The 27,671-nt window shown below is 43.0% G+C and overlaps 3 protein-coding genes across 4 annotated transcripts; 1 reads left to right on the top strand and 2 right to left on the bottom strand.

Annotated features, from left to right (window-relative positions):
* Positions 1-1,140: 1,140 nt before the first annotated feature.
* On the bottom strand, positions 1,141-7,855 carry tipin (timeless interacting protein). Of its 2 annotated transcripts, none has more exons than XM_048262867.1 (8): positions 7,766-7,855; positions 6,663-6,809; positions 6,145-6,232; positions 5,968-6,043; positions 5,562-5,684; positions 2,804-2,867; positions 2,260-2,469; positions 1,141-2,029 (listed from the first exon to the last, which is right to left on the bottom strand). In XM_048262867.1, the coding sequence occupies exons 2-8, from the start codon at positions 6,793-6,795 to the stop codon at positions 1,710-1,712; spliced, it is 1,014 nt and encodes a 337-aa protein (XP_048118824.1). In that variant the 5' UTR covers positions 6,796-6,809; positions 7,766-7,855; the 3' UTR covers positions 1,141-1,709. The 2 variants fall into 2 exon arrangements, with proteins under 2 accessions (XP_048118824.1, XP_048118823.1); XM_048262866.1 differs by lacking the exon at positions 7,766-7,855 and adding an exon at positions 7,543-7,628.
* A 323-nt stretch (positions 7,856-8,178) lies between these two features.
* Positions 8,179-13,731, bottom strand: lctla (lactase-like a). Its single transcript, XM_048262864.1, is given in 15 exon segments — positions 8,179-8,814; positions 8,989-9,052; positions 9,215-9,414; positions 9,527-9,653; positions 10,066-10,340; positions 10,785-10,946; positions 11,093-11,147; positions 11,373-11,468; positions 11,795-11,923; positions 12,099-12,208; positions 12,324-12,411; positions 12,519-12,626; positions 12,628-12,680; positions 12,860-13,043; positions 13,582-13,731. Coding segments are annotated over 14 exon segments (1,713 nt in total). The 5' UTR covers positions 12,990-13,043; positions 13,582-13,731; the 3' UTR covers positions 8,179-8,698.
* Positions 13,732-15,179: 1,448 nt separating this feature from the next.
* Positions 15,180-18,356, top strand: crybgx (crystallin beta gamma X). Its single transcript, XM_048262868.1, has 6 exons — positions 15,180-15,243; positions 15,741-15,789; positions 16,026-16,147; positions 16,574-16,709; positions 17,382-17,521; positions 18,076-18,356. Exons 1-6 carry the CDS (start codon positions 15,200-15,202, stop codon positions 18,206-18,208), a joined length of 624 nt encoding a protein of 207 aa, XP_048118825.1. The 5' UTR covers positions 15,180-15,199; the 3' UTR covers positions 18,209-18,356.
* Positions 18,357-27,671: the final 9,315 nt, after the last annotated feature.

The following is a 27,671-nucleotide window of genomic DNA, read 5'->3' as shown; positions in this document are numbered from 1 at the left end:
CTGTGGGAACGTTCTACTTCATAATCAGGGCAGTGAATGTTGGCTTGGCAGAAGCAGGCCGGTGAAGTCTTCAAATAATAGGTACTCCATAGCCTCATTGACACCAGACCCTTCTCAATTTACAGTGGGCCCGGAAAAGGTTCATTGACTTACGACTTCCAGCAGGGGGGTAACTAGTAGTGAAATTAAACTTGAATTGGCACATTAAACTCATACCAAATAGTTTCAAAAGTGTAGCAATCTTGTAAATGAAGATTTTAAATGCAGTTGTTGACTCAATTCCAAAGAAATACACAACCATGCCGGATTAGTGATTGTTTTTGCGTGCCCTTGTTTTAGGGATGGTGGAAATGGGCTTCAGACCTTGAATTTCCCCTGGGGATCAATAAAGTATCTATCTATCTATCTTCAATGGTCTCTTGGTCAGACGGACCTACAGAGCAAATCCCAAATTTGCCGAAAGTTTGTTTGGGTATTCCCAGGCTAGGTACACCAGACAAGAGCTTCCTGGCGCTCTAATGAAAATAAAATGTTGGAAGATCATGAAATTGTACGATCAGTAGATATTTCATTATTGACTTCCTACAGCGCCCCCATCTGGGGACAGGGTGGCACTGTGCTCACAGAATGTGGTGTGTATTTGGAGCCCTCATAACCAATCATAACCGGCCAGTTTCCCAGACACAACTGGTCCTGGAGGGTCCAGTTTATTAGTGGTATGTTGAGTTTAAAGTCTGAAGTGTGTTCAAATTTGACAGAGGCAAATATTCCTGACAGACTGATTTTCTTTGAACTCTTAACATTGAACACTTTGTTTAAAATGGTCAATTGTTTTATCTACACTGTGAACAAAATGAAAACGTTTGCCTCGGCTTGCCACATTTGAACACCTCTGGCTTTATGCTCAATCTACCACTTACCTAGTTTAAGATTTATTAAATAGTCCATAACTCTCAGTCCAAAACTAAAAAGCTTTTAGTCTATGACTAAAGACTATGCTTAGTTCATGTATGGGGAAACTGACTACATGGTATCAGTACTATTGGTTGCTCATACAAAACTAAGAAAGAAAAGCAAGTACAACAAAAATAATTTGGTGTACAGTAAGTTTTGCTTGGACCCCTAACAATTACAAAGCGGTGCTTACACAAAGAACAAACTTTATTAAAAGAACAAGAAATAATTACAAAGAACAAAACAGGATAAAAACAAAGACCAAACTGGATTGAAAAAAAGAAAATGAAAAGAGAAGTGCGTTGGGACAGGTGAGACACATTTGGGTCTTCCTATCTGCCTTCCATGTCTCCTGGCCGATCAGACTAAATCAGCAACGCTCGACGTGGCCTACAGTACTGCCACTCACGCGTGTGGAGGCAGGAAAGAAACAAACGCAGCCTGCGCTCAAGCTTCGTCATATAAGGCTCTTCAAGGTGATTGAGAAATCAGTTGGCGAAACAAAGCTCTGGAGTTCAATATGGAGTATGTTGACAACTTGTTCATCTTGGCTTGGATGGGATGATTGGGTATTCGTTGACACCAGCTGTAAGTTATTTGGCTTTTGCATTGATGCACATGGACGAGGTTAACTGAATTTTCTTTGTAGAAAAGCAGACCTGCCTGATTGGTGGCCTCTGCAGAGTCTGTTCATGGTTCTTGTGGTGAAAGGCAAGGGTACAGGGGGGTGAAAGGCAAGGGTACAGGGGGTGTGGTCAATCACTACTGTCCACAACGCCATTGGTCAGTTCTGGGGCCGGAGAGTCCTGCTCATCATCAAATAATGGCGAGTCCTGTGGTGGAGCTTTGTCTTTGGACGTGTCGGCGGATAATGGCGAGTCCTGTGGCGGAGCTTCGTCTTGTCTGGCCGTGTCAGCGGCAGCGCTGTGCTCCGAGCTACCCGTCTCTTCGTCCTGCTGCTTTGGCTCCTTGTCCTGTTCCTGTACATCCTCCTGGCTCACTGGAGTGGACGTGGACATGGACGTGCTCGGCGAGGGCTCCTCCACCGCACCACTCGCATCTGCCTGGGAAGCATCTGAGGAAACACAGAGCAGTTATCAGTTATGTTCATGTCAATAAAGATCATATGCTAATACTTTCTATATCAGAAATGAACACCTTTGTTGAAGCTCTAAACATAAATATTAAGATTGAAAATTATAACTGAGACTATGTTTGGCATGTTTCACTGGAGGATTGTTCACTGTGCTGACAGTGCCATGCGCACTCTGGCACTCTGTACCCAGCAATGGGTACTGCACTCACCTTGTTGCTGCTGCTGCATTCGGGCCAGTCTCCTCTCCAGGGCCAGCTGCTTGTTCAGTTCGATGCGTCTCCGTTGCTCCTCTGACAGGGACACCGGGGTGGGGGCAGGCGTGGAATGTATGAAGGGGTCCTCAGGGAAGTTCCCTTCTCCAAACAGGTCATCTGGAACACGGTCTTGAGGCTCGTCTGGGACACCGTTCTGAGGCTCGTCTAAACCACGGCAATAAGGGTTTTTTTTTATGCAGAAATGTCAGAACTAAATATGACCTCACATTCCCCAGGAAACACCTTGAAACTGTTCAATTCCATCTGCCTTTTTGAAGAACTTATATTACATTGAACTGAATCTTCGATGAGAAAGGATTGGAGGAGTTTGAGTTCAATGCCTTAATATTATTTGTCATACAAAACCTCTTGGTGGCAAAATACCAAATATATATTCATCAGATCACATCATCAGACATTTCTACAATATCAAGGACAAAGCTGGCTCTCGGAAGGAGTATTTCAAGATATTTCACTCTTGGTCATCTGATGGACTCACCTTCATTACCGATGAAGTCCTCATGTGTGAGGGGCATGTCCAACCGTATTCGTTTGAGACAGGTCTGTAGGGTGAGAGGGTTGTGAAGTTATGGTTTCATTCAGGGGCGTTGTGCAAGACAAAATTATGGGTGGGCAAGAGGGGAGGGGGGCACAAATCCTCATCCTGTAATAAACCTGGGAACGTTTCCCTTTCTTAACACATCTCAGCACGGTTTTGCTTCCACGTCATTTGTAATTCTCACCACAAGTGTATGCATCTAATTTTCAAAAGTTTGAAAAAAGGATTGGTGTTCTACTAACCACTTCAGCAACACACGGTTAAATCCTCAGGCCTTGGTGAGCAACAGAGTTCTCTAGGCATGCATGTGTGCTGTCCGAGCCACAGTGGTAGAGAAAACAAAGACCACTCTGCATGCTGATACTTACTAAACATACCGGTGGGTCTCAAAACATTTCAATATCGTGGAAAAGTTCATTTTCTGCCCTAATTTATTGAAAAAAAAAATAATCTTTCATATATTCTAGATTCATTACATATAGAGTGAAATATCTCAAGCCATTTTTTGTTTTTACATTGATTATGGCTTACAGCTCATGAAAATCAAAAATATGTTTCTCAAAATACTAGAATAAAGATGTTATAATACAGAAATGTCAGTTTCCTTTAGTCTGGTTCAGTAAACACAACCACAATCATAGGAAAGACTGTTGGTTTGATAGTTGTCCAGAAGACACTCACTGACATCCTCCACAAATAGGGTAAGCCACAGAGTGCTATATCAAAGCATATTCATGGAACGTTGACTGAAAGGGAAAAGTGTGGTAGGAAAAGGTGTGCAAGTAACAAGAATCTATGGGGTACTGTCAAAAGGAAAATGAGACACCAGACCCAACACTACAGATTACCTTAAAAGGAGAATTCCGGTGTGATATTGACCTAAAGTGACATTTAAAACGAGACATTTTTAACTTTGAAAAAGCACTGGTAGTTTATTTACAAGACGATTTATACAGACAGTACCTTGAGGAAGTTTACCATTCGCCACCATCTTGAATTTAGTCACGATAAGTAATTATTTTTGGAATCTGATCCCTTATCATACCTGTTCATTAATACTCGTTGCTCGACTTACCGTGACTTAAATGTCAAGGCCCTTTTATAAAAGTGATTTATTTGCATGGCTAGGCCGATGCCTGAGGCACCCCCATCGAAAAACTGTTGGTAGCATCGGCTATCACACTTGGTATCATGTTTCAACACACTTTAGGTCAAGATCACACCGGAATTCTCCTTTAAGGCTGCTATCAAAGCAACCTGGGCTTCCATAACACCTCAGCAGTGCCACAGGCTCATTGCCTCCATACCACACCACATTGATGCAGTAATTTTTTTTTTAAATTCAAAAAGGTTGACGTTTCGGTATTATAACCTTTTTATTCTAATATTTTGAGATACTGATTTTTGGTTTAGCTGTAAATTGTAATCATCAAAATTAAAACAAAAAATGGCTTATTTAAATAATTCACTTTATCTATCTATAAAGCAAGAAGCGTCTGTGGCACGCATATCTTGCTGACCGTTTGTCAGACTGACCTAAGATTTCGTATGTGGCTCGCGCGTGGCACAAAGGTGTGCACTCTTGATTTTTGAATGCATATTTCAAAAATAATGCTTATTTACGTAGGACGTTTATCGCTGCACTGCACTGTATCCAAGGGGACCAGTTTCAGGGGAGCTCCACCCCATGGATCGTGTACTGACAGGTCTCACTTTGATAAGTCAGTCGCAATTTAAAAAACGGATTACTCGGAAACCGCTTGTGGGTTAAGATGCAAGATGATTATCATGTCTGACCTCAACAATAAAGACTCCCTGTATGCAGTTTGCTTGCATAAAATGATTACGCGGATTTTCCAACAACACACCAAACACGGGTATGTAGTGACCACTTAAAATAAATGTATGTGCAATAAACTGACGCTTCGAATAGCCCAGGCTACTTTGGACTTGAGACTTTGACTAAACAAACGACAATTCCGACTGCAAGGTCCCAAATTGAAACAAGCGATAGGCTAATGCCACATAGATAGACAACAACAAGTGGCAGACTGAGCGACGTCACTTATGCTAAAGACTGTTTTTGAGTCACATCGTTGCAAATTTCAAACAATGATGCATCATTCCACAAAATGGTTTGTCTTCAGTATTAGGAAGTTATTCAGCAAGCTTAATACACATTTAGCCTTAACTCAAAACAGTTGTTAGGCTTATGTCATTCTGATCTGTAGAAATGTCACATGCAGCCATGCCTAATTACACATGTATTAGAGGCCACATTAATTATAGGCTAATATGTTATAATATTCAGTATTCATTATTGAATAGCTGAAATGCTGGAATGCTTAGCTGGAATGATATTTCCCCATCATCCTATTTTTAAAGCAGGCATACCTGTGGGCATGTAATTGGGCTACAGGTTTTCTTCAGGAATGGCATGTTTGAACGGGCACTGCACTAGTATAATGAATCTAGAATATATGAAAGATTGACTTTTTTAAATAAATTAGGGGGGCATTTTAAAAAGTTGAGATATTAAAAATCTGGATGGGCACGTGCCCAGCTAGCCTCAATCGACACAAGGCCTCAAGGTTTCATTAATCACAAACCAATAGCATCCTAAGTAAAAATGACAAACTGCCCTAAATGCCAGCCATAGTGCCTCTAGGCTCCTTTGCAGTCTTGTCACTCAGCTCACCTGCACTTCCTTCTTGGCACCCAGAGATTCCAGCTTGTCGATGAAGTCCTCGAACTGGAGTTTGGGGTACAGCCTGTGTGCCCAGTTCTCCATTCTCTGCATTAGGACCCTGAGATCATCCGCCTTAGGTGGACACAAGAGACACATGAGCAAACTGAGCTGCCCAGTAAGCCCAAATCAGATGCGAGGCGATACCACATCTGATGTCTGTGAGCAGTTTACATGTACTCAATACAGTCACTAAGAAAAGGACAGATTGACTTAACTAAACTTGACCTGGTCAGGGAGCTATATGCTATATGCTTATATGAACATACAGAATGTGCAGAAGTGGTAGTCTTTCCAAAGAAAATTTCACCAAACAACAGGAGGGGGCACCACAAGAGAGAGTAATGTAAGGACCCACCTCATGGCCTTTGCCTTTAAATGTAACATTATCAAACAGGTTTCGAAGTGCTGGGAGTCCCCTTTCTGATGTGAGTCTGTTGAAAGAAATTAATTTTATTTCATCTCAATCTTTGGGATATCAAAGGCATTGTGATTTTAAGATCATGTGACATAACTACAAAACAGATGGACAAACCTCTGAGAGTCCAGCTTGGGCTGAGGCCTCTTAACTCCCCGCCTTTTAGGAACATCTGGCAGCTTTGAGGCCTCTCCATCCTCCTCACCTTAACAAGAGTCAAGGAGTGCATCAGGGCAAATATAGGTAAAAGACAATGGCTACACAGTACCGCAGCTCCCACAACGTGCATCACGCACAAGGGCACCAAGGGTCAGAGGGGGTACCAAAATGTAGCCAACAATAAATAGCAGTAGCTTAACTGCAAACTGCTTTTCACTCTTCTTCGAGAATGTTTACGATGCCAAAATGCACCAACTCCGTGTTACATGCAAGGATGATCATGCAGCAGATCTAACTTGAATGTTACTTAATTGGGAACTCATCTTGAGTGCAGAGAGAGAGAGAGCTGGCAGGTTCCAACTGGCTTGTCATTGTTGATATTGTGTTATCAATGTGGCAATAAAGACAGATTTCTCACACCATCAGTGAAATGTTAGCTTTCCCAAATTCAGACTGCTTGTGTTCATAGGTCTTACCATTTGCAAATGGATCCCCCTCATTGTCCTCCTGTCCTGGAGACACTGGGGGAGGCAAAGGCGGGAATGCCTCGTCGTCTATGTTATCATAGTCTGGGATATCAAACACGCCGTTCTCCAGTGGGTCGAACATGGCTTACTGAATCCCTGCAAAGAACATGATATCAGTGTAATTAGATGTAGCAATAACATGCAGGGTTGAGAACGCCATCTGAGCGCAGATCTCAAGATATTTTAGAAGCGCTTCAGAGTGCGTCTGAGGACGTCACAGGAAGGGAAGGTAACGTTGTGAATATAAAAACATATAGATAGCATGGACTTGTTGGTGGATTATTTCAAGTGTTCAACACTTCAGGGCAGGCCAAATCAAATGCAAGCTATGGACACAACAACTGTAGAGATACAGTGACGTTATGTGGTATAGGTATTAACATTTAACGACTGAAGAAGCTAACGTTAGCCATTGATGGATAACTTTTATCTGCTCTGCAACACTGGTATCCCTGAGGAACTGTCGCTGACTACCAGCTGGCAAGAGGTACTGCTCATGTTGACAGAAGCATATCCAGCTTGCTAGTCACCATTGAGCTAGATTGCTCCTACTGTTCTTTTGAGATAACTGCTCACCACCAGAGCCGTATGTCTCTGGTAACCACTAGCCACATACAACGCTAGCTAACTACACACAAGCTATAACGTAAACTAAAACTATAGAGCAAACGTTTAACAAATATCACATGCAACAATTGCTAGCTCCGAGTAAGTAGCTATTTTCAGGAGTAAACCAAAGTAGCCAGATGTTGTCATTAAGCAGACAATAATGCAAGAACAGCATTTCAGGTTAGCATTGTCATTTCATCATGTTATACAAAAGTATTACCAGGTAGCTGGCTGACCAGGTAACTAGCTAGCAAGCTGGCTAACCAGCTAACGTTAACATGCCAGGCTGCGTCCAATGGCGGGATTGTGGCTTTACGTTACTAAGCCTACTTTACACCACAGTACACCTTGCTATAAGAAAGGCAGTTATATCGCAACAAAAGCAATCATGACCTGCTGATTCTGAATAAGGCAAGCTGTATTAAAGGCAGTTTGTTACATACCTTTTTAATCTGTTAGTGCCTGCCTTTGACTTAGTAGAATAATGATTGTTTTTCCCGGCTCTTCCTTTTTTTAGTGAATTTGAGTAGTACAGTTCATAGCACAACTAAAATGCCCGCTACAGCTCTCTACTGGGCTGGATGTACTACTGCATAGTATTTTGGATTGGCATGTTTCATACACATTCAAGTATTGGTGGTGAGATTCAGTAAGCCCAAGCTACATAGTAGGCTATTTCAGAGCCATTCTCTGGCTATTTGCTCTTAAGGCTTATTCTGGTAGCCTACAATGCATCAAATGGCAACATTTATGTTACAAATTGTACATAGTAAATACTTCAAAAAAAATTATGCTAAAATAACCCTCATGGCATGGCAGGTGAGTGATACGTTGCACAACAACAGAGGCTACTCAGTTTCATTTTTAAAAATATTTAATGATTTGATTATTTCTATCAAGTCATGGATGGTGGTATGCACTGACATAGTAAGTGAAAGGCTGTTTCCAGTATTATTTCCAAGTTAGAAAATGTAGACCTACACATTGCAACAATTTGTCGAAGTTTTATAAGTTTTCGATCTATACAGTGCATGCAGCAAATTGCCTATGACCCAGCCTAACCTCTCTCCACATCAAACACCAAACCTGCTTTCAAATATAGGTAAATTTGAACTACATCAGGGTGTCAGTGATGGGTGGATTGATGTCATTCTAGAAGTAAATCTACACACTGAAATGTCTGAGCCGTCATCTTTCTGAAAAGTGACACTTAAAATTCAACATTCTTTGCATGCTTGACTTCCTCAAAATCCTATAGAGACCACCTGTCATGAATGGACCCCTATGTGACCCAAGCATTGGTTAAAGACAATAAAAAATAGGTACATCTAATGTACAGTTGTCTATAAAGGACATGGATGGTAATGGAGTCGAGTCTAAAGTCGGCCTCGGAGCAGGAACATGAGGAATATGGCGCTGAGGAGGATGCACAAAGTGCACACGGTGGGAACCACAATCTCTGTGACCATCTCCATGTGGCTCGTCAATGGATCTGAAACAGACCGATGGGATACAAGGATAAGATTAGGGCTGCAGCCAATGATGATTTTCAATAATTTCAGGACCAAGAAATCAGGTTGAATCGTAATCAGTGAATCAGGTTAAAACTGTATTTTCTAAAATTGAAGTTGGCCAGAGACAATTACCAGTCTGCTGTTTTACCTACCAGCAGCAAGAAGCTGGTTGCTCGAGGAGCATGTTTCTGTTGCCTTCCTCTTCCAACTCTCAACCTGTTGTCATGACAAAAATATGAAAGGCGTAAGATTATAATGAGGTTATCATCAATCAAAAACAACTCTAGAGGGTGTACTGGTAAAATACATGAAGATGAATATTCTTGGCTGTTATGTACTGAGATCTTTTGATAATACATATAATCTCTTTCCCCTTACCTCTCTCTGATTGGGGAAACCATTGGAGCTGATGATTCGTTTGTAGTATTGAACAGAGGCTTTGGGATAGCGGAGCTTGTCTTTGCTCCTAAAGTCCACATAGTACAAGCCGAATCTCTCAGAGAATCCCTCATCCCATTCAAACTTGTCCAGCAGAGACCAAGCAGTGTATCCTTTGACATCAACGCCATCTTTTATTGCTATAAAATAAAACAAAAAGCAGCATTTTCAAGAGGATTTTAATGTCTGGGTCTGTGCTTCAGTTGACATGTCTGCTCTGTTTTTTTGTAGGGGTTCCTTTAAGAGCCTCACCCTTCAGCATTTCGTTGATGTACTCCCTAAAGTATTGCATTCTCCATTCGTCACATAAATCTGTACACGTCGTCTTCTCTGACACTCCATTCTCTGTCACATATATCATTGGGTTTCCATATTGGGTCTGAAGAAAAAAATAAGCACAAGTCCAATGAGAACAAACAATCCTCATCAAACCTCAAACAAGCTGACAAGAAGAGTTGTTCTGTCAACAAGACATTGTATTGTACATGGGATGGTCAATCAGTTGAGCTCTTTCACTATTTGCACTACCTCCATTCATTGACACATACTAGCATATCACTACATTATCTCCACTTGTGTACTATATTAAAGTGACAGTTCACTGTAAAATTCTGGTGGGTAGGCTATCATTGAAAGACTGCACATTCACTTTGTTCTGTGTTTATGTTCTCTTGTTCTATCTGTGCCATATTGGATACCTAGATTTTCCTCAGGATCCATCAAGTATCTGTCTAGTCTAAACTAATCTCATCTAATATCTTTACAGGAAGCACTTGTGAGGAAAATCATACCTTGACAAAGTTTAGCAGTCGCCGGAATCCCCAGGGCACGGCGTAAAGCCACTCAGAGCCGGGGTCAGGCCACCTGGGGTCCACCAGCTCAGCCAGGTCGCGGTCAGTGAAGACGCTGCTCCCGCGGCTGGAGGGGAAGTTCTTCTGGGTGATGTAGCGCGTGGTGAAGTGCCCGATGCCCAGGAAGTCACAGGTGCCCCGGATGTGACTCTTCTCCTGGGACGTGAAGGTGGGCAGACGAGATACCCCAAGCCCCTGCTGGGCACTCTTCCTTCCTAAACACGTGGCACATTCATAAACATAAACATAATATTCATTTTGTTTTATTTAGGCTACATGACTTTACTTTAAATTGTTCATTTTACTGTTAATATAATGTATATTGATGTAATGTTCATTGTATGTCGCTTTGGACAAAAGCGTTTGCTAAGAACTATAAACATGGCACATGCAATCAGAGCCAAGGGTTATAGTCACTTCCAGTCAGCCTCAGCAGAAGCATTACTCTACACTGGACTTGTGGGCAGTGAAATTGTATCAGAATCCAAAGCAGAATTAGAATCAAGTTAATGTGGTCAGGTGAGTAAGCACATAGAAAGAGTTTGGTTTCCAGGCCAATGGTCTACCTCTAGCAGTACAGACAGATAAATAAACAAAAACATAGAAAGTAGACAGTGCAGGATCGATGCTGTCATGTGTGAGGCTCTTCTGCTGCTCACCTATGTAGTCTTTCATCACCTGAGGGTAGTCTCCATTAAAGATTGGTGTGGCAAACCACCCCAGGCTGAACTGCACGTATCTCTCAGCAGCTTCAGTATCCTTCTGATTGGTGATGTCAACCGGCTCTCCCCAGTCAGCTAGCAGAGAGATCCCCACCAGCCCTGTGAAATACACACATCCCATTATGCTTTTGGATGTTCTCTTCTCTGCACAGGATAAAGGTATGCCCATTCGTTACACTGGCTCAATGCTTTTTTGCATTTGTAACCTCTGCATCACTGTTCTTGAGTGGGGTTCTTATAATTACCTTTTTGCTTGCTTCGCCACTGGGTGTCATAAGTGTGCCAAACCTTTGCATGTGCCTGAGAGAGACCCAAACAGACAGTACGTAAGATGAAATGTTTAGAAATGTTTTTAAAAATTGTAATGTGTTTTTCCTCTCTTATAGATACATTGTTAAATTACTGTAATTGTATTATTTCTTTTAATGTTTCACATTTTAAAGTCATTGGGTGATTACAACTAGCAGTCAATTCAGTGTTAGATTGTCATTCTGACAGCACATCTGTACATTCGCTATGCAGCACCTTTATCATGTTGTGGGCGGCGATGTATGCTCCCGTGCCTCTTAGCTTCTTTCCAGGTGCATGCTCCCCTGTCTCATAGCCCTCCACAGCTGCAGACTGCAAAGACAATTCAGCCCATACCATCATAGTCCTATCAAACTCATAAAAGAAATGTCATATCATGTCTCAAATTCATGCCATGTCACAATCTGTCCTGCATTTTGTTTTTTTAACTGAAAATGTGAAAGATGGAATGTTGATGAAGCATTATGGAGTTTTGGACTAAAACTACAGCTACACAAAAATCATCCTAACCTGCCCTAAGTTTGAATTTAAAGTAGTTATTCATAAACATCATACATCAAAATGTAAAATGAATATTGTTCCTTAGTGCTGCTGCTAGTAAAGAGTACTAAAAGTTGATATATGTCTCGGTGACTTACCCATGGATTGTTGAACGTAATCCAGTATTTCACTCGATTACCAAATCTCCCAAAGCATAAATTGGCAAAATCATTGAAGTAGCCAACCATGCTGGCATTTTGCCAACCCCCGTATTTATCCTCCAAAACCTATTGAGACAGAAAATAGGATGGCTCATTTGATTGGTTTATAATTACTGAATACCAATGACAGGTTAATTACAGTTTAATGAATTCACTTGTATTAGTCCTGCCTGCCCATTCCAGGAAAAACACATGGTCTACTCTACTGAAATAGCTGCAGTCAGTGAAATATCTCACCTACCTGTGGTAGATCCCAGTGGTAGAGAGTAACGATAGGGGTGATTTTATTTTCCAGCAGTTGATTGATTAGGTCATCATAATACTGGATTCCTTTTTCATTTATATGATGTGCTGCAGACACAAATCAATGGGTTGAATTAAAACAGAGCTCAAAAATAGCTGTTATTTTCCAGCAAGTTCTATATCAGCAACATAAGACTTTTGTTCAGTGTGTCTTACTGCTCACATTTCAGCCCGTTTGGTAGAATCCGAGGCCAGGAGATTGAGAAGCGGTAGTGGTTTAACTTCATGTCTTTTATTAAGGCAATGTCATCCTGGAAAAGGGACATCGGAAAACTTAAAAATACAGCTGGATCAAGGACCAAGTTTCCGCACTCAGTTTTAGCTGAGGTTATTTTTCGAATGTGAAGTCATGACTCACCTTGACTTTATAGTAGCCCTCGCAGGAGGAGTCTCCCGTGTCGTTGAAGAAGATTTTGCCTTTCTTATGGGCAAATGCATCCCAGATGCTCATGCCTTTGCCGTCTTCTGTCCCAGGCTCCCTCTGTTTGGTAGGCCGATCCACCGGCACCCCAAGAGAACCCTGTTCAGCATGGTGGTGCAGAACGAAGCAGAGAACCCTTTTTTTTTAACGATTTGATTTTCATTTCCAAGCAAACAAATGCATTTGATCTCTATGATGCTTTTGAAGTCTAAGGCTTCAATAGCAGAAGTGATGTTTTACTATGGCAAATGTTTTGAGCCGTGACACATTGCTTGTACCAGTCGGAAAAGTTCCATAGTAGAAGGCCCCCTTCTCCGTCTTGGTCCAGTCAAAGTCCTCAGTTGCAGTCACAGTCAGCAGCAGAAGCCCGAGCACATGGCAAACCGTGAGTGCGTAGCCTGGTGCCATGCTTCTCTCTGATGCTGATGCTGATGCTGATACAGGTGCTCTCTCCAGTCACACCTGTGGGGGGAGAAAGTCACTGTTAACTCCTGTGCAGTGGACAAAAGCGACCTTTGGTCTCCAGGAGACGAGTCCCCCGTTCTGCCATTAAAGCAATACTTACTAAAAGTTGTCAGCATGCAAAACATGTTGTGCAGAAACAGAGCGAAGAAAGAGGCATGTCATATCAGAACAAGAAGAAAAGTCAAATTCGTATGTCGTCAGTCGGTAACGCAAGTGCTGGAGGCACATTCTTCAGATCCATATTTGTAAAAGCATTTTCATTTCAGCCAACTACGTGACACATTGACGCAGAAGGCAATGAGGGACAGGAAGTATGTGAGTCTGTCCAGTGCTGCTAGTATGAAAGACATCCTAAAGATTTAAAAGACTGCTGAAAATGATGGTGATCGACGACGCCAGATGATCAGATAGATATCCCCGATGCAGTCTAGTTCCCTGACAGTGGCAGCTTTTCCTCCCTGTCTCGTGCCTCTGAGAGTCTGACTATGAGTGTGCCTGACATGGAGTCCCCACCCCACCACATCCACACACATACCTGTGAGAGCACTCGCATTTGTCCCACGCTGGAAACCACCACAAAGTGCCAGAAGGTACCCAAGGTTCTGGACTTAACGCATCCTCCGCCAAATCTCTTCAGTGGTTAACTCGAGTGTTGTCACAAAAAAGCGCCGAAGCGTCCAGTGGATTGCTCTCTATTCATGGGGGTACCGTGTGCAATACCCCCCACCCCCCTAATGCCCCCCATTGAAGGTCAATGGAGTGTGAGAGCAATATGCTGGGACAAACAAGTTTTTTAGAAACGAGGATTTTACCCTGTAAGCAAAGTTAATGTTATGGAGGGAGGGGTTACACAAAGGGGGGGAGGCCTTCCTGGTCACTGTATGCAGTGGTTTGTGCTTGTAAACCTTTGTGTGTTACTGTTGCAATAACCATCAGAGAATGTTCTTCTCCTGAAAGGTATAGACTTTCACCTAAAACTGAGTAAAATATGATGCATTTAAAAGCACTGCTAATGGTGGATTGTTTAAAGACATTTTGAAAAAAAAAATATATGTGGATTTGTGATAAGCATTCTTCACTGTGATGTGTTATAAGCATATAGGCAGAACATATGGTACAGTACACCTCAATTATAAAACACTTTCTTTATTTACATAAGAATAACCCTCTTTCTGAATCAATCAGACTCAAACCCTTTACTTGCAATGAAAGATTTTGAGACTATTAGAGATTTTGAGAATATTACAATTAATTTATTTTGCTTCATAATTCAATTATTGAGTAATCCTATGAAATTAAAATAATAAATCTGAGCTGTGTTTGAAAACTCCAGTATTTCACTACATAGTTATTCACTACGTATTACACTACATAGTGAAATAGTGACATTTTCAAGCACTGCTGAGGTCTCAATCTGAGAATAGACTTTAGAGAATAGACACCCCAGATCTGGGCCTGCTCAGTAGACTGATTCCAGTCAGAAGACGGGGCCTTATGTTGCCCTTGGATGATCCCTCGGATGGAGCTCCATATCCCAGAAGGCTGTCTGTTGCAGTGGCCTCTGGAGAGTCCTGCTCCTCATTGTTGCCTCTTGTTCTCCGAGAGGCGCCCTCTTGAGCTGCGGGGCCACGCCCTGATGAATGTGCGTATTATCGGCAGGGCCGGCGCTTTGTGCCTCTGGGTCTCACAAAAACGCTGAATTGTTGAGGAAAAAGTGTTTGCACTGCACTGCCTGTTTTTTTCCACCTAGTCCATGTGTTTCTTTTGTGTGTTTGTGTGTGTGTGTGTGTGTGTGTGTGTGTGTGTGTGTGTGTGTGTGTGTGTGTGTGTGTGTGTGTGTGTGTGTGTGTGTGTGTGAGAGAGAGAGAGAGAATGTGTGTCTGTGTGTCTGTCAGTCAGTGTGTGTATGTGTGTGAGTGAGAGTCAGTGTGTGTGTGTCTGTGTGTGTGCATATGTACTGTATGTGTGTGTGTGTGTATTTGTCAACAGTGGTCAGGCGTGAACAAAAATACTGCATGTGTGTGCCTGTGTTTAGCATATCAATGCAGGCAGTGGACAGAGAGAGGGGCAGAAGGCCTGAGAGTTCTAGTATCCCCTGTGGGTGACCTGGCCGCTGTATTTAAAGGGCATTAAAGAGGCCTCGCTGAGCTGACATGAACATCTTTACTAAGGTCCCAGGACTAGTCCAACAAACCAGGTATGTTCAGAGTGGTGTTGCGAGGACACGGCTGACTGTGTGTGGGGGTCCGGAGGACGAGCCGGCCGGTGTGTCAAAAAAAACACTCTGACCTCTAACCCCTGTCAACGGCACTGGGTCCTCGTGCTGGTGTGCACTTTGTCTCTCTCGCTGAGAAAACCCAAATGTCTCCAAAAATCAAATCCTACTGAATGATTTGTGACTGAGTCGAGATGATGGGGGGAAATGGAGTATATACTATGAACAATCTCACCTCCACACAGCATTGCCCTCTGTCTGCACTTAAGAGCAATAAAATATGTGCAGTCTGGCTGAGCTCTTCACCAGTGAGCACCACTCAAAAACTCAGAAACAAATCAGCCCATGTGAAAACTACATCCATGAGTTTTCCTTGATCAAAATGTGTATTCATGGTCAACAGTGTTGTTATCATTCAATCTTTCCTTGGTTAAGTTAAAATTGTTATTGTGTGTGTGTGTGTGTGTGTCCGTCCACAGCAAGCTGGGGTCTGTGCTCCAACGTGCATTTTACGGGTCCAGTGGGAGGGTGAGTTCCACTTTATCTTCATCATTTAGTGGATAATTGTCATCGTCATCCTCACATGCTCTCTGCCTCAGTGACATCAATTCTGGCCATTGAGTATCAATAGTACAGTAATAATATTGGAGACCTATTGTACGGCTTGTGTTTGATGATGGCAAGTTAACAGAAGATGTGGAGTGTATCCTAAAGGTTCGCTAAGGTATGCCCCCACCCCCCCCCTCTCTCTCTCCGTGTGGCAGGTGACCCTTTTCGAGCAGCGTAACTTCGCTGGCAGACGTCTGGACCTGAGTGCCGACTGCCAGAGGCTGAGCGAGAAGAACTTCCCAGAAAGATGCAACTCCGTGCAAGTGGAGAGTGGAGCGTAAGTCAGCCCCCCACCCCACACACACACACACACACACACACACACACACACACACACATGCATACATACATACAGGCACACACACCTCTGCGACCAACCAGAAGTGAACCTCTGCCTTCAATTCCAAGTTAAAGTGCTTTTATTTGCCACATTCACAATATGTTATGAACAGTAGACAATTTGTAATGAAATGTAAAACGGGTACAACTCCACTGAAAATAGAGTTGGTAATAATGGTAATAATAACATTAATGTTAATAAAGGCTACAGTAACAATTAAAACCTAAAACTTAAAAAAGAAAGGTATCCAGTGCAGGAAGTATTGAGTGCAAGACAGTAAAAATCGCATATTCAAATCCTGAGTTCAATACTGTTCTGCCGCTCTCTCCTCTGTGGTCTCTGGCTGATGTTGGCTGTGCGTAGCTGGATTGGCTACGAGCATGAGAACTTCCGTGGCCGCCAGTACCTGTGGGACATGTCCGAGCGGGGCGAGTACAACTGCACTGAGAAGTGGTGCGCTCAGGCTGACCGCGTTGGCTCCGTGCGCGCCGTCAAACAGGTGAGCGGGCAGGTGCTTTGCACGACCAGGAGATGACACTCGCGTTAAAACGAAAAAGAAATCATTCTCATTATGTCATGTTGAAAGTATGTAATCAGACAAAAATGAATTACCGGCATTTTCACACTAGTAATGAGTAATAGTAGTAAAGTAGTAACTAGTAATTCTACACAGAATTGTTCGGATTAAGAAGATATTTTTTAGATTGAAAATTAAAATATGCAAATAAGACATTAGCTAGACATTAAGACATTAGATAATGACAAACACATAATGTATAATTTCTCTAATCTCTGTATTTGTGTGTGTGTGTGTGTGTGTGTGTGTGTGTGTGTGTGTGTGTGTGTGTGTGTGTGTGTGTGTGTGTGTGTGTGTGTGTGTGTGTGTGTGTGCATACGTTTGTGTGTTTTTGTGTGTGTGTGTGTGTGCATGTTTGTGTGTGTGTGTGTGTGTGTGTGCCTATGTGTGTCTCTGTGTGCGTGTACATGTATGTGTGTGTGTCTGTGTGTGTGTGCATATGTATATGTGTATGTTTGTGTATGTGTATGTGTGTGTGTGTGCCTATGTTTGTCTCTGTGTGCCTGTACATGTATGTGTGTGTGTGCTTGTGTGTGTGTGTGTGTGTGTGTGTGTGTGTGTGTGTATTTCTCTGTGTGTGTGTGTGACCCTCAGGACTCTACCCCGGCCCGTGCCCAGCTGTACGAGAGGGCTGGTTTCTCAGGCAAGAGGACTGAGCTTCAGGACGACATCCCCAACCTCATGACCCGCCACAGCCTCAACAGGGCCGCCTCTATCCGCGTGCTGGGTGGCGCGTAAGTCCACTCCTCCTCTCACTTAGATATTCACCTCACTTCAGAACCTTTCACTCATATATTCACTTCAGAACCTTCCACTCATATATTCACTTCAGAACCTTTCACTCATATATTCACTTCAGAACCCTCCACTCGTATATATCAGAACCTTTCACTCGTATATTCACTTCAGAAGATTTTACTCATATATTCACTTCAGAACCTTTCATTCATATATTCACTTCAAAACATTTTACTTAAATATTCACTTCAGAACATTTTACTCGTATATTCACTTCAGAACCCTCCACTCGTATATCAGAACATTTTACCCGTTTATTCACTTCAGAACACTCACTCATATATTCACTTCAGAACACTCACTCGTGTCTGACGCTAGCCTGCTTATTCTGGCCAGCTTCCCGTGTAAATTGTACAGACTTTGGGGAAATTATAAGTTCAGTCCTGATTTACTCTGTTGTGTCACTGACTCTTGTTTTCTCATAATTGTTTTTTCCTCTTCTGTTTATTGTTTGGTCACTTTCATGTGCTTTGGCTGGCGCTGGCTGCAGTTGGGTGGTGTACCAGGAACCCAACTTCAGAGGACCCCACTACGTCCTGGAGAAGAAAGACTACAATAACTTCTCTGACTGGGGGGCTCAGAACAGCACTGTCGGTTCCATGCGTCGTATTCGATTCAGCTGAGCCCCCTGTCAAGCCAACAACTCCCCCTCCCCCAACTCAAACTTCCCCCATGCAAAATACTTTTTATAAATGACAAGTACATTCTCGAGCACAACAATCACAGACCCACAAGAGAAGCTATTTTAATAATAAACAAATGAAAAAAAAAAAACAATGGCGGTTCGTGTGATTTGGTTTATTGTGGCTTTGGATGGCGTCATTGGTAAACTTCCTTTGACCCACCCAGTTGTGTTGTGTCTGCGTTTTCCAACACACTAACCTTAATGAAAGAGTTCACAGTATTTCATTCAGTTCAGAAGGCATTAAATTAACTAAACGTTCAAGGGTATAAGGTTTTATAACATACAGATGTCCTAACATCGTAGACATCGCAGAGTTCTGTGAACAGTGGAGTGGCTGAAAGGAAAGAACTAAAAGCAGGAATGCAGAAGGAAAAAAAAAACAATTTTATGAGAAAATAGTTTCAATGTTCTCCTCTCTTCTTGAGATACACTTTTCTTTTTAGCTCTTTGGAGAACTTGCAAGAACTGAGTGAAAAAAAAATAAGTTTCCTGAATGTTTTTCCATAAATGTACTCTGTTCTTCTGTAAGTTAAAGTGGGTGTTACAGTAATAAGTTCATTAATCATCAGGCCGTTGTCTTTGGCAGTATAACAGCAGATCCTAAGTGTTCCTAGCTCTGAGAATGCAGCTCTTTTGAACATGGGAGCTCCGTGGAGCCCCGGGGGTTGAGAGACATGGCGTGAGGCTTAGCAGGTTTGGCCTCTGCGTTCAGACAGAGCGAGAGAGAGGGAGCGAGGGCGAGAGCTGGACTGGAGGCTACCTATGATCTTAATCCCCCCCTCGGCACAGCTGTGGCGCTCCTCTCGCCCACATGAGAGGGCCTGATGTGTTGGCTTCTCAGGGGTCTTAGTGCGGGGACCTCCCCACAGACACATGTACGCTCCTCCACGCCCTGCGTATTTCTGCCCCCTGTGAGAACAGCAGTTGCTGCCCCCCTGTCGGCGTGATGATGGCTCCCCCGCATTAGGGGCTGTCAGGCAGGGCCGGGTGGCGGGATGGTGCTAAGCGCTGGGGCGCTGGCCTGGCAGCTGATATCTCTGTTCCTGTCTGCTGTGCCATGGGGGTGAGGAAGGTGTGGTGGTGGTGGTGTGTGTGTGTGTGTGTGTGGGGGGTTGATGGTGTGCGGCTGGTGGAATGTGGGGTTTGAAGTATGTATGGGAGGCCCTGGGAGCAGGGGAGTGTGCAGAAGTGGGGTGAGGGAATGTGAGGGCCTGACCTTTGGAGATGTGATGTCAGGAAGTTGTAACTCAATTAAAGGTTGGGAATAAAGCAGAGTATACACTGTACTACTGCAAACACATCACACTATTTAGCAGAGCATTGCACTGACCAGAGTGTTTGGAGAGGCCCATCAGAATGAATGTTCATGTCAACTCTGCCACAGCCACTCACAAGCTTGACACTCAGGTATTTGTGGGCAATAGTGCCACCTAGTGGCCAACATCATTAATCAAATTTGAAAAGAACACGAGATGTGTGACAACTATCACCATGACAAATTCAGATAATGTTGAGCAATTACATTACATTCCCTCAGAAATGTATTATTTAACCAGTTCTAATAGACATTTAAACCCCCACTTCATCTGCCCAGTTCTGTAACGAGTACGGAGAGAAGACTTGAAGGTCTTGAAGTAGGCGCCCACATGCCAGCGCTGGTCCCACTGTTGGCATGATGTGGTCACAGTGGCTGTGGAGAGGATCCCATGTCTTTGCCCCGGAGAGCCAGTTGGTTGCAGTCGAACTGGTAAACTAATTGACCACCCATACACTGCATTCCTGCTCCCCTGCAGGGTAATGAATGAGCTTCAGAGTCTCTCCCAGGCTCTCTCTCTCTCTCTTTTCCTCTCTCCCTCCCCCTCTCTTTTTCTCTTCCTCTTTCCCTACCTCTCTCTCTCTCTCTCTCTCTACTCGGGTGCTTTTTCAGTCTATGTGATTAATCATCTTCGGCCCATCCAGATGGCTCCTCAGCTTCAGACTGTTTACAGCACTCACACCGGCTCCACACACACTGGCAGCTCTCCCCATCACACCGCAGCTCCTGTCAAGCAGTCAGCTAATATCAGACAGTGGCAGCTACATGTCCTCCTCCTCTTCCTCCTCCTCCAACTCTTCCTCCACAGTCATTTTATCTCGTCTGGAGTGGACGATACAGAGACTGGACCAGGCCGACATCCTCTCTGTGCTGCCAGCTGATATGGAACGGCCGTGCTGAGGTTGTCTTGGTGCTTAGGATTAACAAGGGAATGTTGTGAAACTGGTGTGCCTTTGAGTGCCTGTCATATAATTGGCGAGACAGATAAGATCTGTTGGCAGGCTACTTCTGAGTCCAACAGACTGATGTAGATGTTTTATAGAAATTGTTCATAACCTGCTACCTGCTGCTATGTAAAAAATAAATAATTACAAATATTCAGTGAACTTATCATTACTATCTGCTAAATTTCAGTCAACTATCATCACTGGCAGGAATGCACAGTATTTATTGATGTGGTGCCTGATATGTAGCCACTGAACACTGAAGTTGCAAGAGCATGCGAGAACGAACTTCCTGAGTACTAACTACTGTACTTCTTCTCCTCCATCTTTGGACAAGTGTGTTTGCAAACAGCCATCCTCCACTGCTCTCCTCTGGTGATATTTTGGGCCAGGGGGCTCTAGCATTGTGTGGCTAAGTTGGTCTCACCGGACAAGAGAAAGTTTGAACATGGCGACTGGGACATTTATTTCCTGTCCATCAGTCTGTCTGCTCTCACTCTCTGGGCTCCTCGATTGCTACTCTGCGGGTAAGACAGCTGTGTGTGAGGAGTGTTAAATTGCTCCCTTCACCTTTGATCAGCCTATGCACACACACACACACACACACACACACACACACACACACACACACACACAGTCATCAGCTAACAGATGGCACAGATATCATGTTTGATATCTTGTTCAATGCAAACTGAGAAATACTTTTGGCGTGATGAAGGTAAGCACTCAGACGTGGGTGTCATGTTGGTGAGGAGTGCCACAGTATGCCAACGCTCACGTTTTGCCTCGGACACCCAAGAGGAGCAGCTGAAATTACATAGTGCTGTTCCTCGAGTGCTTCTAGACATTGTAGTCTATAAAAAAGCTGTCTATGGTTTACACACACACACACTGCTGAGAGTATCCAGAATATCTCACTGGTGCTCTAGAGGTCTCTTAACACAGCCATTAGACATTTTCAGAGGCTATCAACAAGCAATCAAAAATGACACACACACACAAACAGAGTACTAATCTCAGTCTCTTGTTTTTCTACCTGCCACAGAGCAGCAGAAACAATGTTTTAAGTGAATATACAAATACGCAATACTTAAGACATGTGTGACACATACATATACATATATTTTTAACAGTGCCGAGGGGTACTACCCTAAACTACGCCAATCACTGGATGTGAGTGTGTTAAAATGAGTTCAAACTGGAGGAGTGTGTGGATGTGAGTGTGTTAAACTAGAGGAGTGTGTGGATGTGGCAGATCGCTGGATGTGAGTGTGTTGAACTGGAAGAGTGTGTGGATGTGAGTGTGTTAAACTGGAGGAGTGTATGGGTGAGTGTGTGTGGATGTGAGTGTTAAACTGGTTTACACTGGAGGAGTGTGTGGATGTGGCAGTGATTGTGGATGTGATTGTGTTAAAATGTGTTTTAAATGGAGGAGACTGTGGATGAGTATGTTAAACTGGAGGAGTATGGATGAGTGTGTTAAACTGGTGGAGTGTATGGATGTGAGTGTTAAACTGGTGGAGTGTATGGATGTGAGTGTTAAACTGGTTTACACTGGAGAAGTGTATGGATGTGGCAGATCGCTGGATGTGATTGTGTTAAAATGTGTGGCTGTACGTGTGTTAAACTGGAGGAGTGTGTGGCTGTACGTGTGTTAAACTGGAGAAGTGAGGAGTGTGTTGCTGTGAGTGTGTTAAACTGGAGGAGTGTGTGGACATGGCGGATTGCTGGGTGACACCATGGGAATCCAGCGGGTTTGTCAGGCCTGACCGAGGGGCCTGGAAGCTGTCTGCTCAGTGTTCCGGGTCCTGACACGAACGGACAGGCAGTCCGCGCTGGGCCCTCGCGGAGCTGCCACTGCGGCCACCTGCGTCCCACAATTATCAACAGTGCTCTAAACGACCAGCAAAACACACAGCGCGGGGACCAATTAAAAAGCGTGCACGTTTCCCCATTCCAGCGAGCCATCACTAACACTCCCGCACGTCTGACAAGGCTCCCTCTTCCACCCCCTGCGCAAATGTCTAATTAACACGGAGGCTTGGGAGCGCCTGGGCCGCGCCGGGCTGCTGAAAGGGCCGGGGTCTGGGCTCGGGTAATCAGCTTAAGCACAAGTTTATTTCCTGCCCCTCTCCACCTCCCCCGCCAGCCTCCAACTGGGATCGCGTTTTTGTTTCTTCTCCTCTTTCTTTGGTGCGTTAAATCTGTTTATCTCCAATTTCCTCTGACTTGTAATGGGGTCTCATCCACACGTTGTCACCTTCACTTACAGGCCGGAGCCGCTGCCCTGCTCCTTTGGGGCCCTTAATAAATGATTAGAGTTGATTTTGGCAGGGCGGTGCTCCAAACAATATCCTTGTCTGGCTCATTGCATCCACATCACCTTCTCAATGGCTACCTCGTCCGAAAAATGACTGCCCCGGACAAATAATTGCTCACATTATGGAACACTTAACTTGATGATATGATCTCATATCACACAGCAATGTAGCAGAGGAAGCAGGCTCGCTGGTGAAAACGTTAACACGTATAACATACATCAACTACGAAAGGCATAATCACTTCATAGATCAATTGTTTTTCAAATTTAATTTTTAAAATTTAGTTTTTAATTTTATATAAGATGCAGTGGTGTAGTCTACGTGATACGCAGGACTATGCAGTATACCCACTTAAAAAGCATCACCATCTCAGTATACCCACTTAAAATAGGATAGGCAAGGATATGTATTAACATTGATCACAATATACCCACTACAGCTAACTACTACATCACAGTATATCCACTCCAGCTAACTAGACTACACCACTGATAAGATGGGATTATAAACATCTTGACTATATGTCCTTTCCATTGAAAACTGCATTTAATCAAGTTTCCTTTGCTGTCTCCAGAGTAGCTGTGCTGAAGCAGAGCTATAGCAGAGGGAGAGAGAGGTAGAGCTCCAGAAAGCTGAGGCCTTGAACATCAGCCCTTTTGGTGGGCCCCAGCACTCCCTGAGTGGACCCCACAACAGCCACAAAAGCCCCTGATGTTATCTCAGACAAACACAGGCCAAGGCAGTTCTCACACTTGCTGCAGCAATACCACGCAGCCACTTTCCAATGAATTATAAGGGCATAATTGCACCCTTTCTTCTTGTCATGCATCTGAGTGCCATTTGTTTCCTGTAGACAACGAATATAGTGAGGGAATTAGGGCTAAACCTGATAAAGTTACAGTAAATCAAAGAAGCTTTTGAGCTGCACCAGACATCATGTGTAGGTCAAGGCTGAAATAATGCAAAGAATGTTTAGCCAGCTGAATGCAGTTAATGGTCATTATGATAAAGCCATGGCCTGTTGCTTGCCTTGTTTGTCATATCGAGTACCATATGTGTTTGTAAATAATGATTATGCATGTAACCACAGCTTTACTGTAAACTGCTTTTGGTTGAATCAGCATTCATAAGATCAGATAAACAAAAGTATGTTTTCAGTAGGCCAATTTGCATTTAATCTCTTAATTCAGATTATTGCATGCAGGCACCCTCCCCCCATCATTTGTATGGTTCTTAAACCAGACCAGCTATTACAATTAGTGTTAGCGAATTAGTCTCTATCTGTGTCCATCTACCTTATTTGTAATATGGATAATATGTTATGTATGCTGGCAATCCTCCCAAGAAATTTGAGGAAACATGAATAGCAGTTGTAGAGGTGCTTTCTGGAGGTATTGGAGTTAAAGTAACTGAAGCCATCATCAAGCAGTCCTAATTATTACCATCAAAATCCAGTGAAGAGGCTGAACACATCAAGTCTTGAGTGCAGAAGACTTACAATACTTACAGACTTACTTGGAAACACATGAACAGACAGTGCTATTCAGCTTGGGAACAATCCAACTCTACGTCTGAGTAGCCTAGTCTGAGGAGTGACCTGAGGACCACACGGTCTATCCATCTGGGCAAAAAGAGCACAAGGCAGCAAGAGACATGAAAGACTGGCAACTGGCTAATCTCTGCTTCTGACATGGTTACGTTCTCAACCCAAGAAGATTAAGGTGTGTTTTCACATCCACTCCATATTACTGGGTCACCAGGTGACACTGCAATACACAGTTCTTGAATAGAGGGACCTACGACAGCCTCCCAAGCAGCCAAGCAGCACCCCCTAGTGGCCTGGAGGAGAAGCTAAACTAACCAAAGAGGACGGTGCACGCGTGTGTGTGTGTGTGTGTGTGTGCGTGCAGGTGTATGTGTGTGTGTGTGTGTGTGTGTGTGTGTGTGTGTGTGTGTGTGTGTGTGTGTGTGTGTGTGTGTGTGTGCAGGTGCAGGTGTGTGTGTGTGTGTGTGTGTGTGTGTGTATTTGTTTGTTCATTCATGAGTATGTGTATGTGAATAGTGCTGCTGGCCATTTTGGTGCCCTAAGTGAGTTGCTTTGTCAAAAAAAAAGTTTTTTTAGTTGATTGTGATTATCTTAAATTAACACATTTAAATAATAACTAAAACACCTAAAATAAAATAAAAGGCCTATTTTTTTGCACAATATAAGGCAGTGTCTGTGAAATATTGTTCCTCTATCAGCATTCTGAAGTGACTGGCTGACCAGATTCAGGAGTCAATGAGGCAGAAAGGGTTAATTACTCATGTTCTCCTTCAGAGAAACTAGGTTATATACATGACCACACATTCTCTTTCAGCCGAGTTCACTGGCCACATAGTTCACCGAGAACCTTTAGCAAAACGCATTCGCCTCTAGTACAGTAGTGGAGTGAGTCTATCTTGTACGCATTCTGACATTATGACCTATAGCAGAGTGGTCCCCTACAGTAAATTAGTGTGAAGTGACAGAGAGAATTCTTAGCAGGTTGAGCCTGTAACATCCGCATATTCTAATGAAGCAAATGGTAGGTTGTCATTCACACCCACTTACTGCAGGTAGTAAGTCAAAAGTACAGCACAAGCAGAGTTTGGTGAGTCTGCAGTGATGTAGGAATATCATGGCAATAGAGGTAACAGCATTGGTACAACATTGGCAAGTGCGCAATGACAAGAAGAGAGATCATCACCCGGTAAAACATAGGTACTGTTGGTTTGCTACATGTCTGACAGTTGCACAAGCAAGACACGCACATTCAGGACTGAGGGTCAATGAACAGTGGTAGCTCGCTGGCTCAAAGTAAAGAAACCTCAAGAAATCACAATTGAACTTGTCAAGTGGTACAAACTAATCACCAAACCTACTGAGAGGCACAGAATGTGGGCCCAAAGCAACCCAATGCAGTTCTATTACCTTAAAATAACGGCTTCAAACTCATGGTACCCTGACATATAGAGAATTAAGTCTCTGATATTTGAGGTTGGGTGTGTGTGTGTGTGTGTGGGGGTTAGTGGGGTATTGTGTGTGTGGCTACTCATCTTACACTGGATCATCTTCCTTTGTCAATATTCTGGGCAAATTACTGAGTCAGTGCCAGTCAGAGGCTACATTCATTGTTTTTTTTTATGTCATCACATTACCAAAATTATTGGTTTTACCAAAAATATTTGCCAATTAACTACAAAAATACACATCTATAAAGTATTTCGATACAAAATACGAAGCCATTTGTTTCAACCCAATCAAATACAAATGACAAAATACTATTTTGTATTTGAAATTATGTAATACATGTATCATAAATACTGCCACTCCCTGGGAGTAGACATCACTTGTTCTGAGATACCATGTTTGGTTCAGGATATATGATGCAAAATATGCTTAATTCAGTTATAGTGGAACATTTAATGGTTGCCACGGTGACCATTAGGGTTTTTTATAATGGTTGTATAGACCCTTTCATCAATAAAAACAAAAACAATTCTTGAACGTTTTATTTGGGCCCCAATCTACTTCCTCTGCATTAAGATAACATATGGAATATTAAAAAGGAAGTCTTGTGGGGCCAACTATGATGCTGATAATGGAACTCTCTTGAAAGGGTCCATATCTGAAAATGTCCAAGGCTCCAAACTGTACAAGTTCACCAAGTTTCATGCCTTTATGAAAGAATTTGGCCTAATTATCATCCCCTGTACTATGAAAGTTCAGTTTTTGGCCGTTGATCTACTGTATGCACAAATAATTCCAATTTTGACAATGTTCCATCACTTGGATTTTCATGGACTTTTGGTATGTGATATGGGAAGGTTTCATGAACTGAATACAACAAAAATCATTTCTGTTGCAATTAGTTTTGGGTTGGGTGATTTTTTCTCACAGATTGCCTAGACTATAAATACAATAACCATAACTATAGCATAGGTTTTCATATACAAAGAATTTGCTTTGGTCTCAATGTGCATCACATACAGTAATTAAAATACATAAAATACAATAACACAATAAATAGACAACATGTTAGGACGAGACAGACAACCATAAGTAAAACACTGAGTAAAACACTGAGTTTACAAACAAACAAAAACAAAACAAAGCCACAAAGACACCAAGGCAGCCATTTGTGGTGCCTTGGCAACCACATAAATGACACACAAGACAAAAGATGCCGGATGGAGCGGCGTAATCGCCAGCGTACCCGTGACACCAACACATACAAGACAGACAACAAACAAATTAACAAATAATAAAAAGTAAAACATAAAAAAGAAAACAAAAGAAAAAAATCCATGTTACAGTAAATTAATCCAATTTGCATCTAACCAGCTGAGAAATATTATTCAGTTCAGTCCATCAATCTCTGGCTGGGTCGTGGTCGCAGAGAGTCAATGTGCTGTTAGAAGTAGGCTATTTGTTATATTCTTGTCCATGTTCCAAATCATATTGAGTGCAGCCTATGTTAAAGGGCTCTCTCACCAACCTGAGTTTAGTCAGTAGTGGGAATCAGATAACCTTGCAAGTCGCAAGCTCCTGTAGTCTCGTCTTTGTTGTCTTCATGATTTCCTTTTAAAATGTTCTTATATTAAAAGGAGAGACACAATAACATCTTGTCAGCTGGAATCTGCCACTCTCTTTGTCTCTCTGCTGCCGCGCAAAATGGTGCATTTAGACATTGTACACAGTGAAACGCAGTTTGCAGTGAAGCTATTATTTATTGACTAAATCTAGGTACCCCCTCTGTCCTTTGGTGCCCTACGCACAGTGTGTGATGCGCGTGGTGG

This window comes from Alosa alosa, chromosome 14, assembly GCF_017589495.1.
Source record: "Alosa alosa isolate M-15738 ecotype Scorff River chromosome 14, AALO_Geno_1.1, whole genome shotgun sequence".
Lineage (NCBI taxonomy): Eukaryota > Metazoa > Chordata > Actinopteri > Clupeiformes > Clupeidae > Alosa > Alosa alosa.
This window is presented reverse-complemented; position numbering and strand designations above follow the sequence as displayed.

What these genes read in the sequence shown, in the direction of transcription:
- tipin (XM_048262867.1), bottom strand. Translation starts at nt 6,795, where the DNA reads ATGTTCGACCCACTGGAGAACGGCGTGTTTGATATCCCAGACTATGAT. An exon ending in GGGGGATCCATTTGCAAATG is followed by an intron (nt 6,233 to 6,662) that starts GTAAGACCTATG and finishes ACTCTTGTTAAG; the next exon opens with GTGAGGAGGATGGAGAGGCC. An exon ending in AATGCAGCAGCAGCAACAAG is followed by an intron (nt 2,030 to 2,259) that starts GTGAGTGCAGTA and finishes GTGTTTCCTCAG; the next exon opens with ATGCTTCCCAGGCAGATGCG.
- crybgx (XM_048262868.1), top strand. Translation starts at nt 15,200, where the DNA reads ATGAACATCTTTACTAAGGTCCCAGGACTAGTCCAACAAACCAG. An exon ending in TTTACGGGTCCAGTGGGAGG is followed by an intron (nt 15,790 to 16,025) that starts GTGAGTTCCACT and finishes TCCGTGTGGCAG; the next exon opens with GTGACCCTTTTCGAGCAGCG. An exon ending in CCGTGCGCGCCGTCAAACAG is followed by an intron (nt 16,710 to 17,381) that starts GTGAGCGGGCAG and finishes TGTGACCCTCAG; the next exon opens with GACTCTACCCCGGCCCGTGC.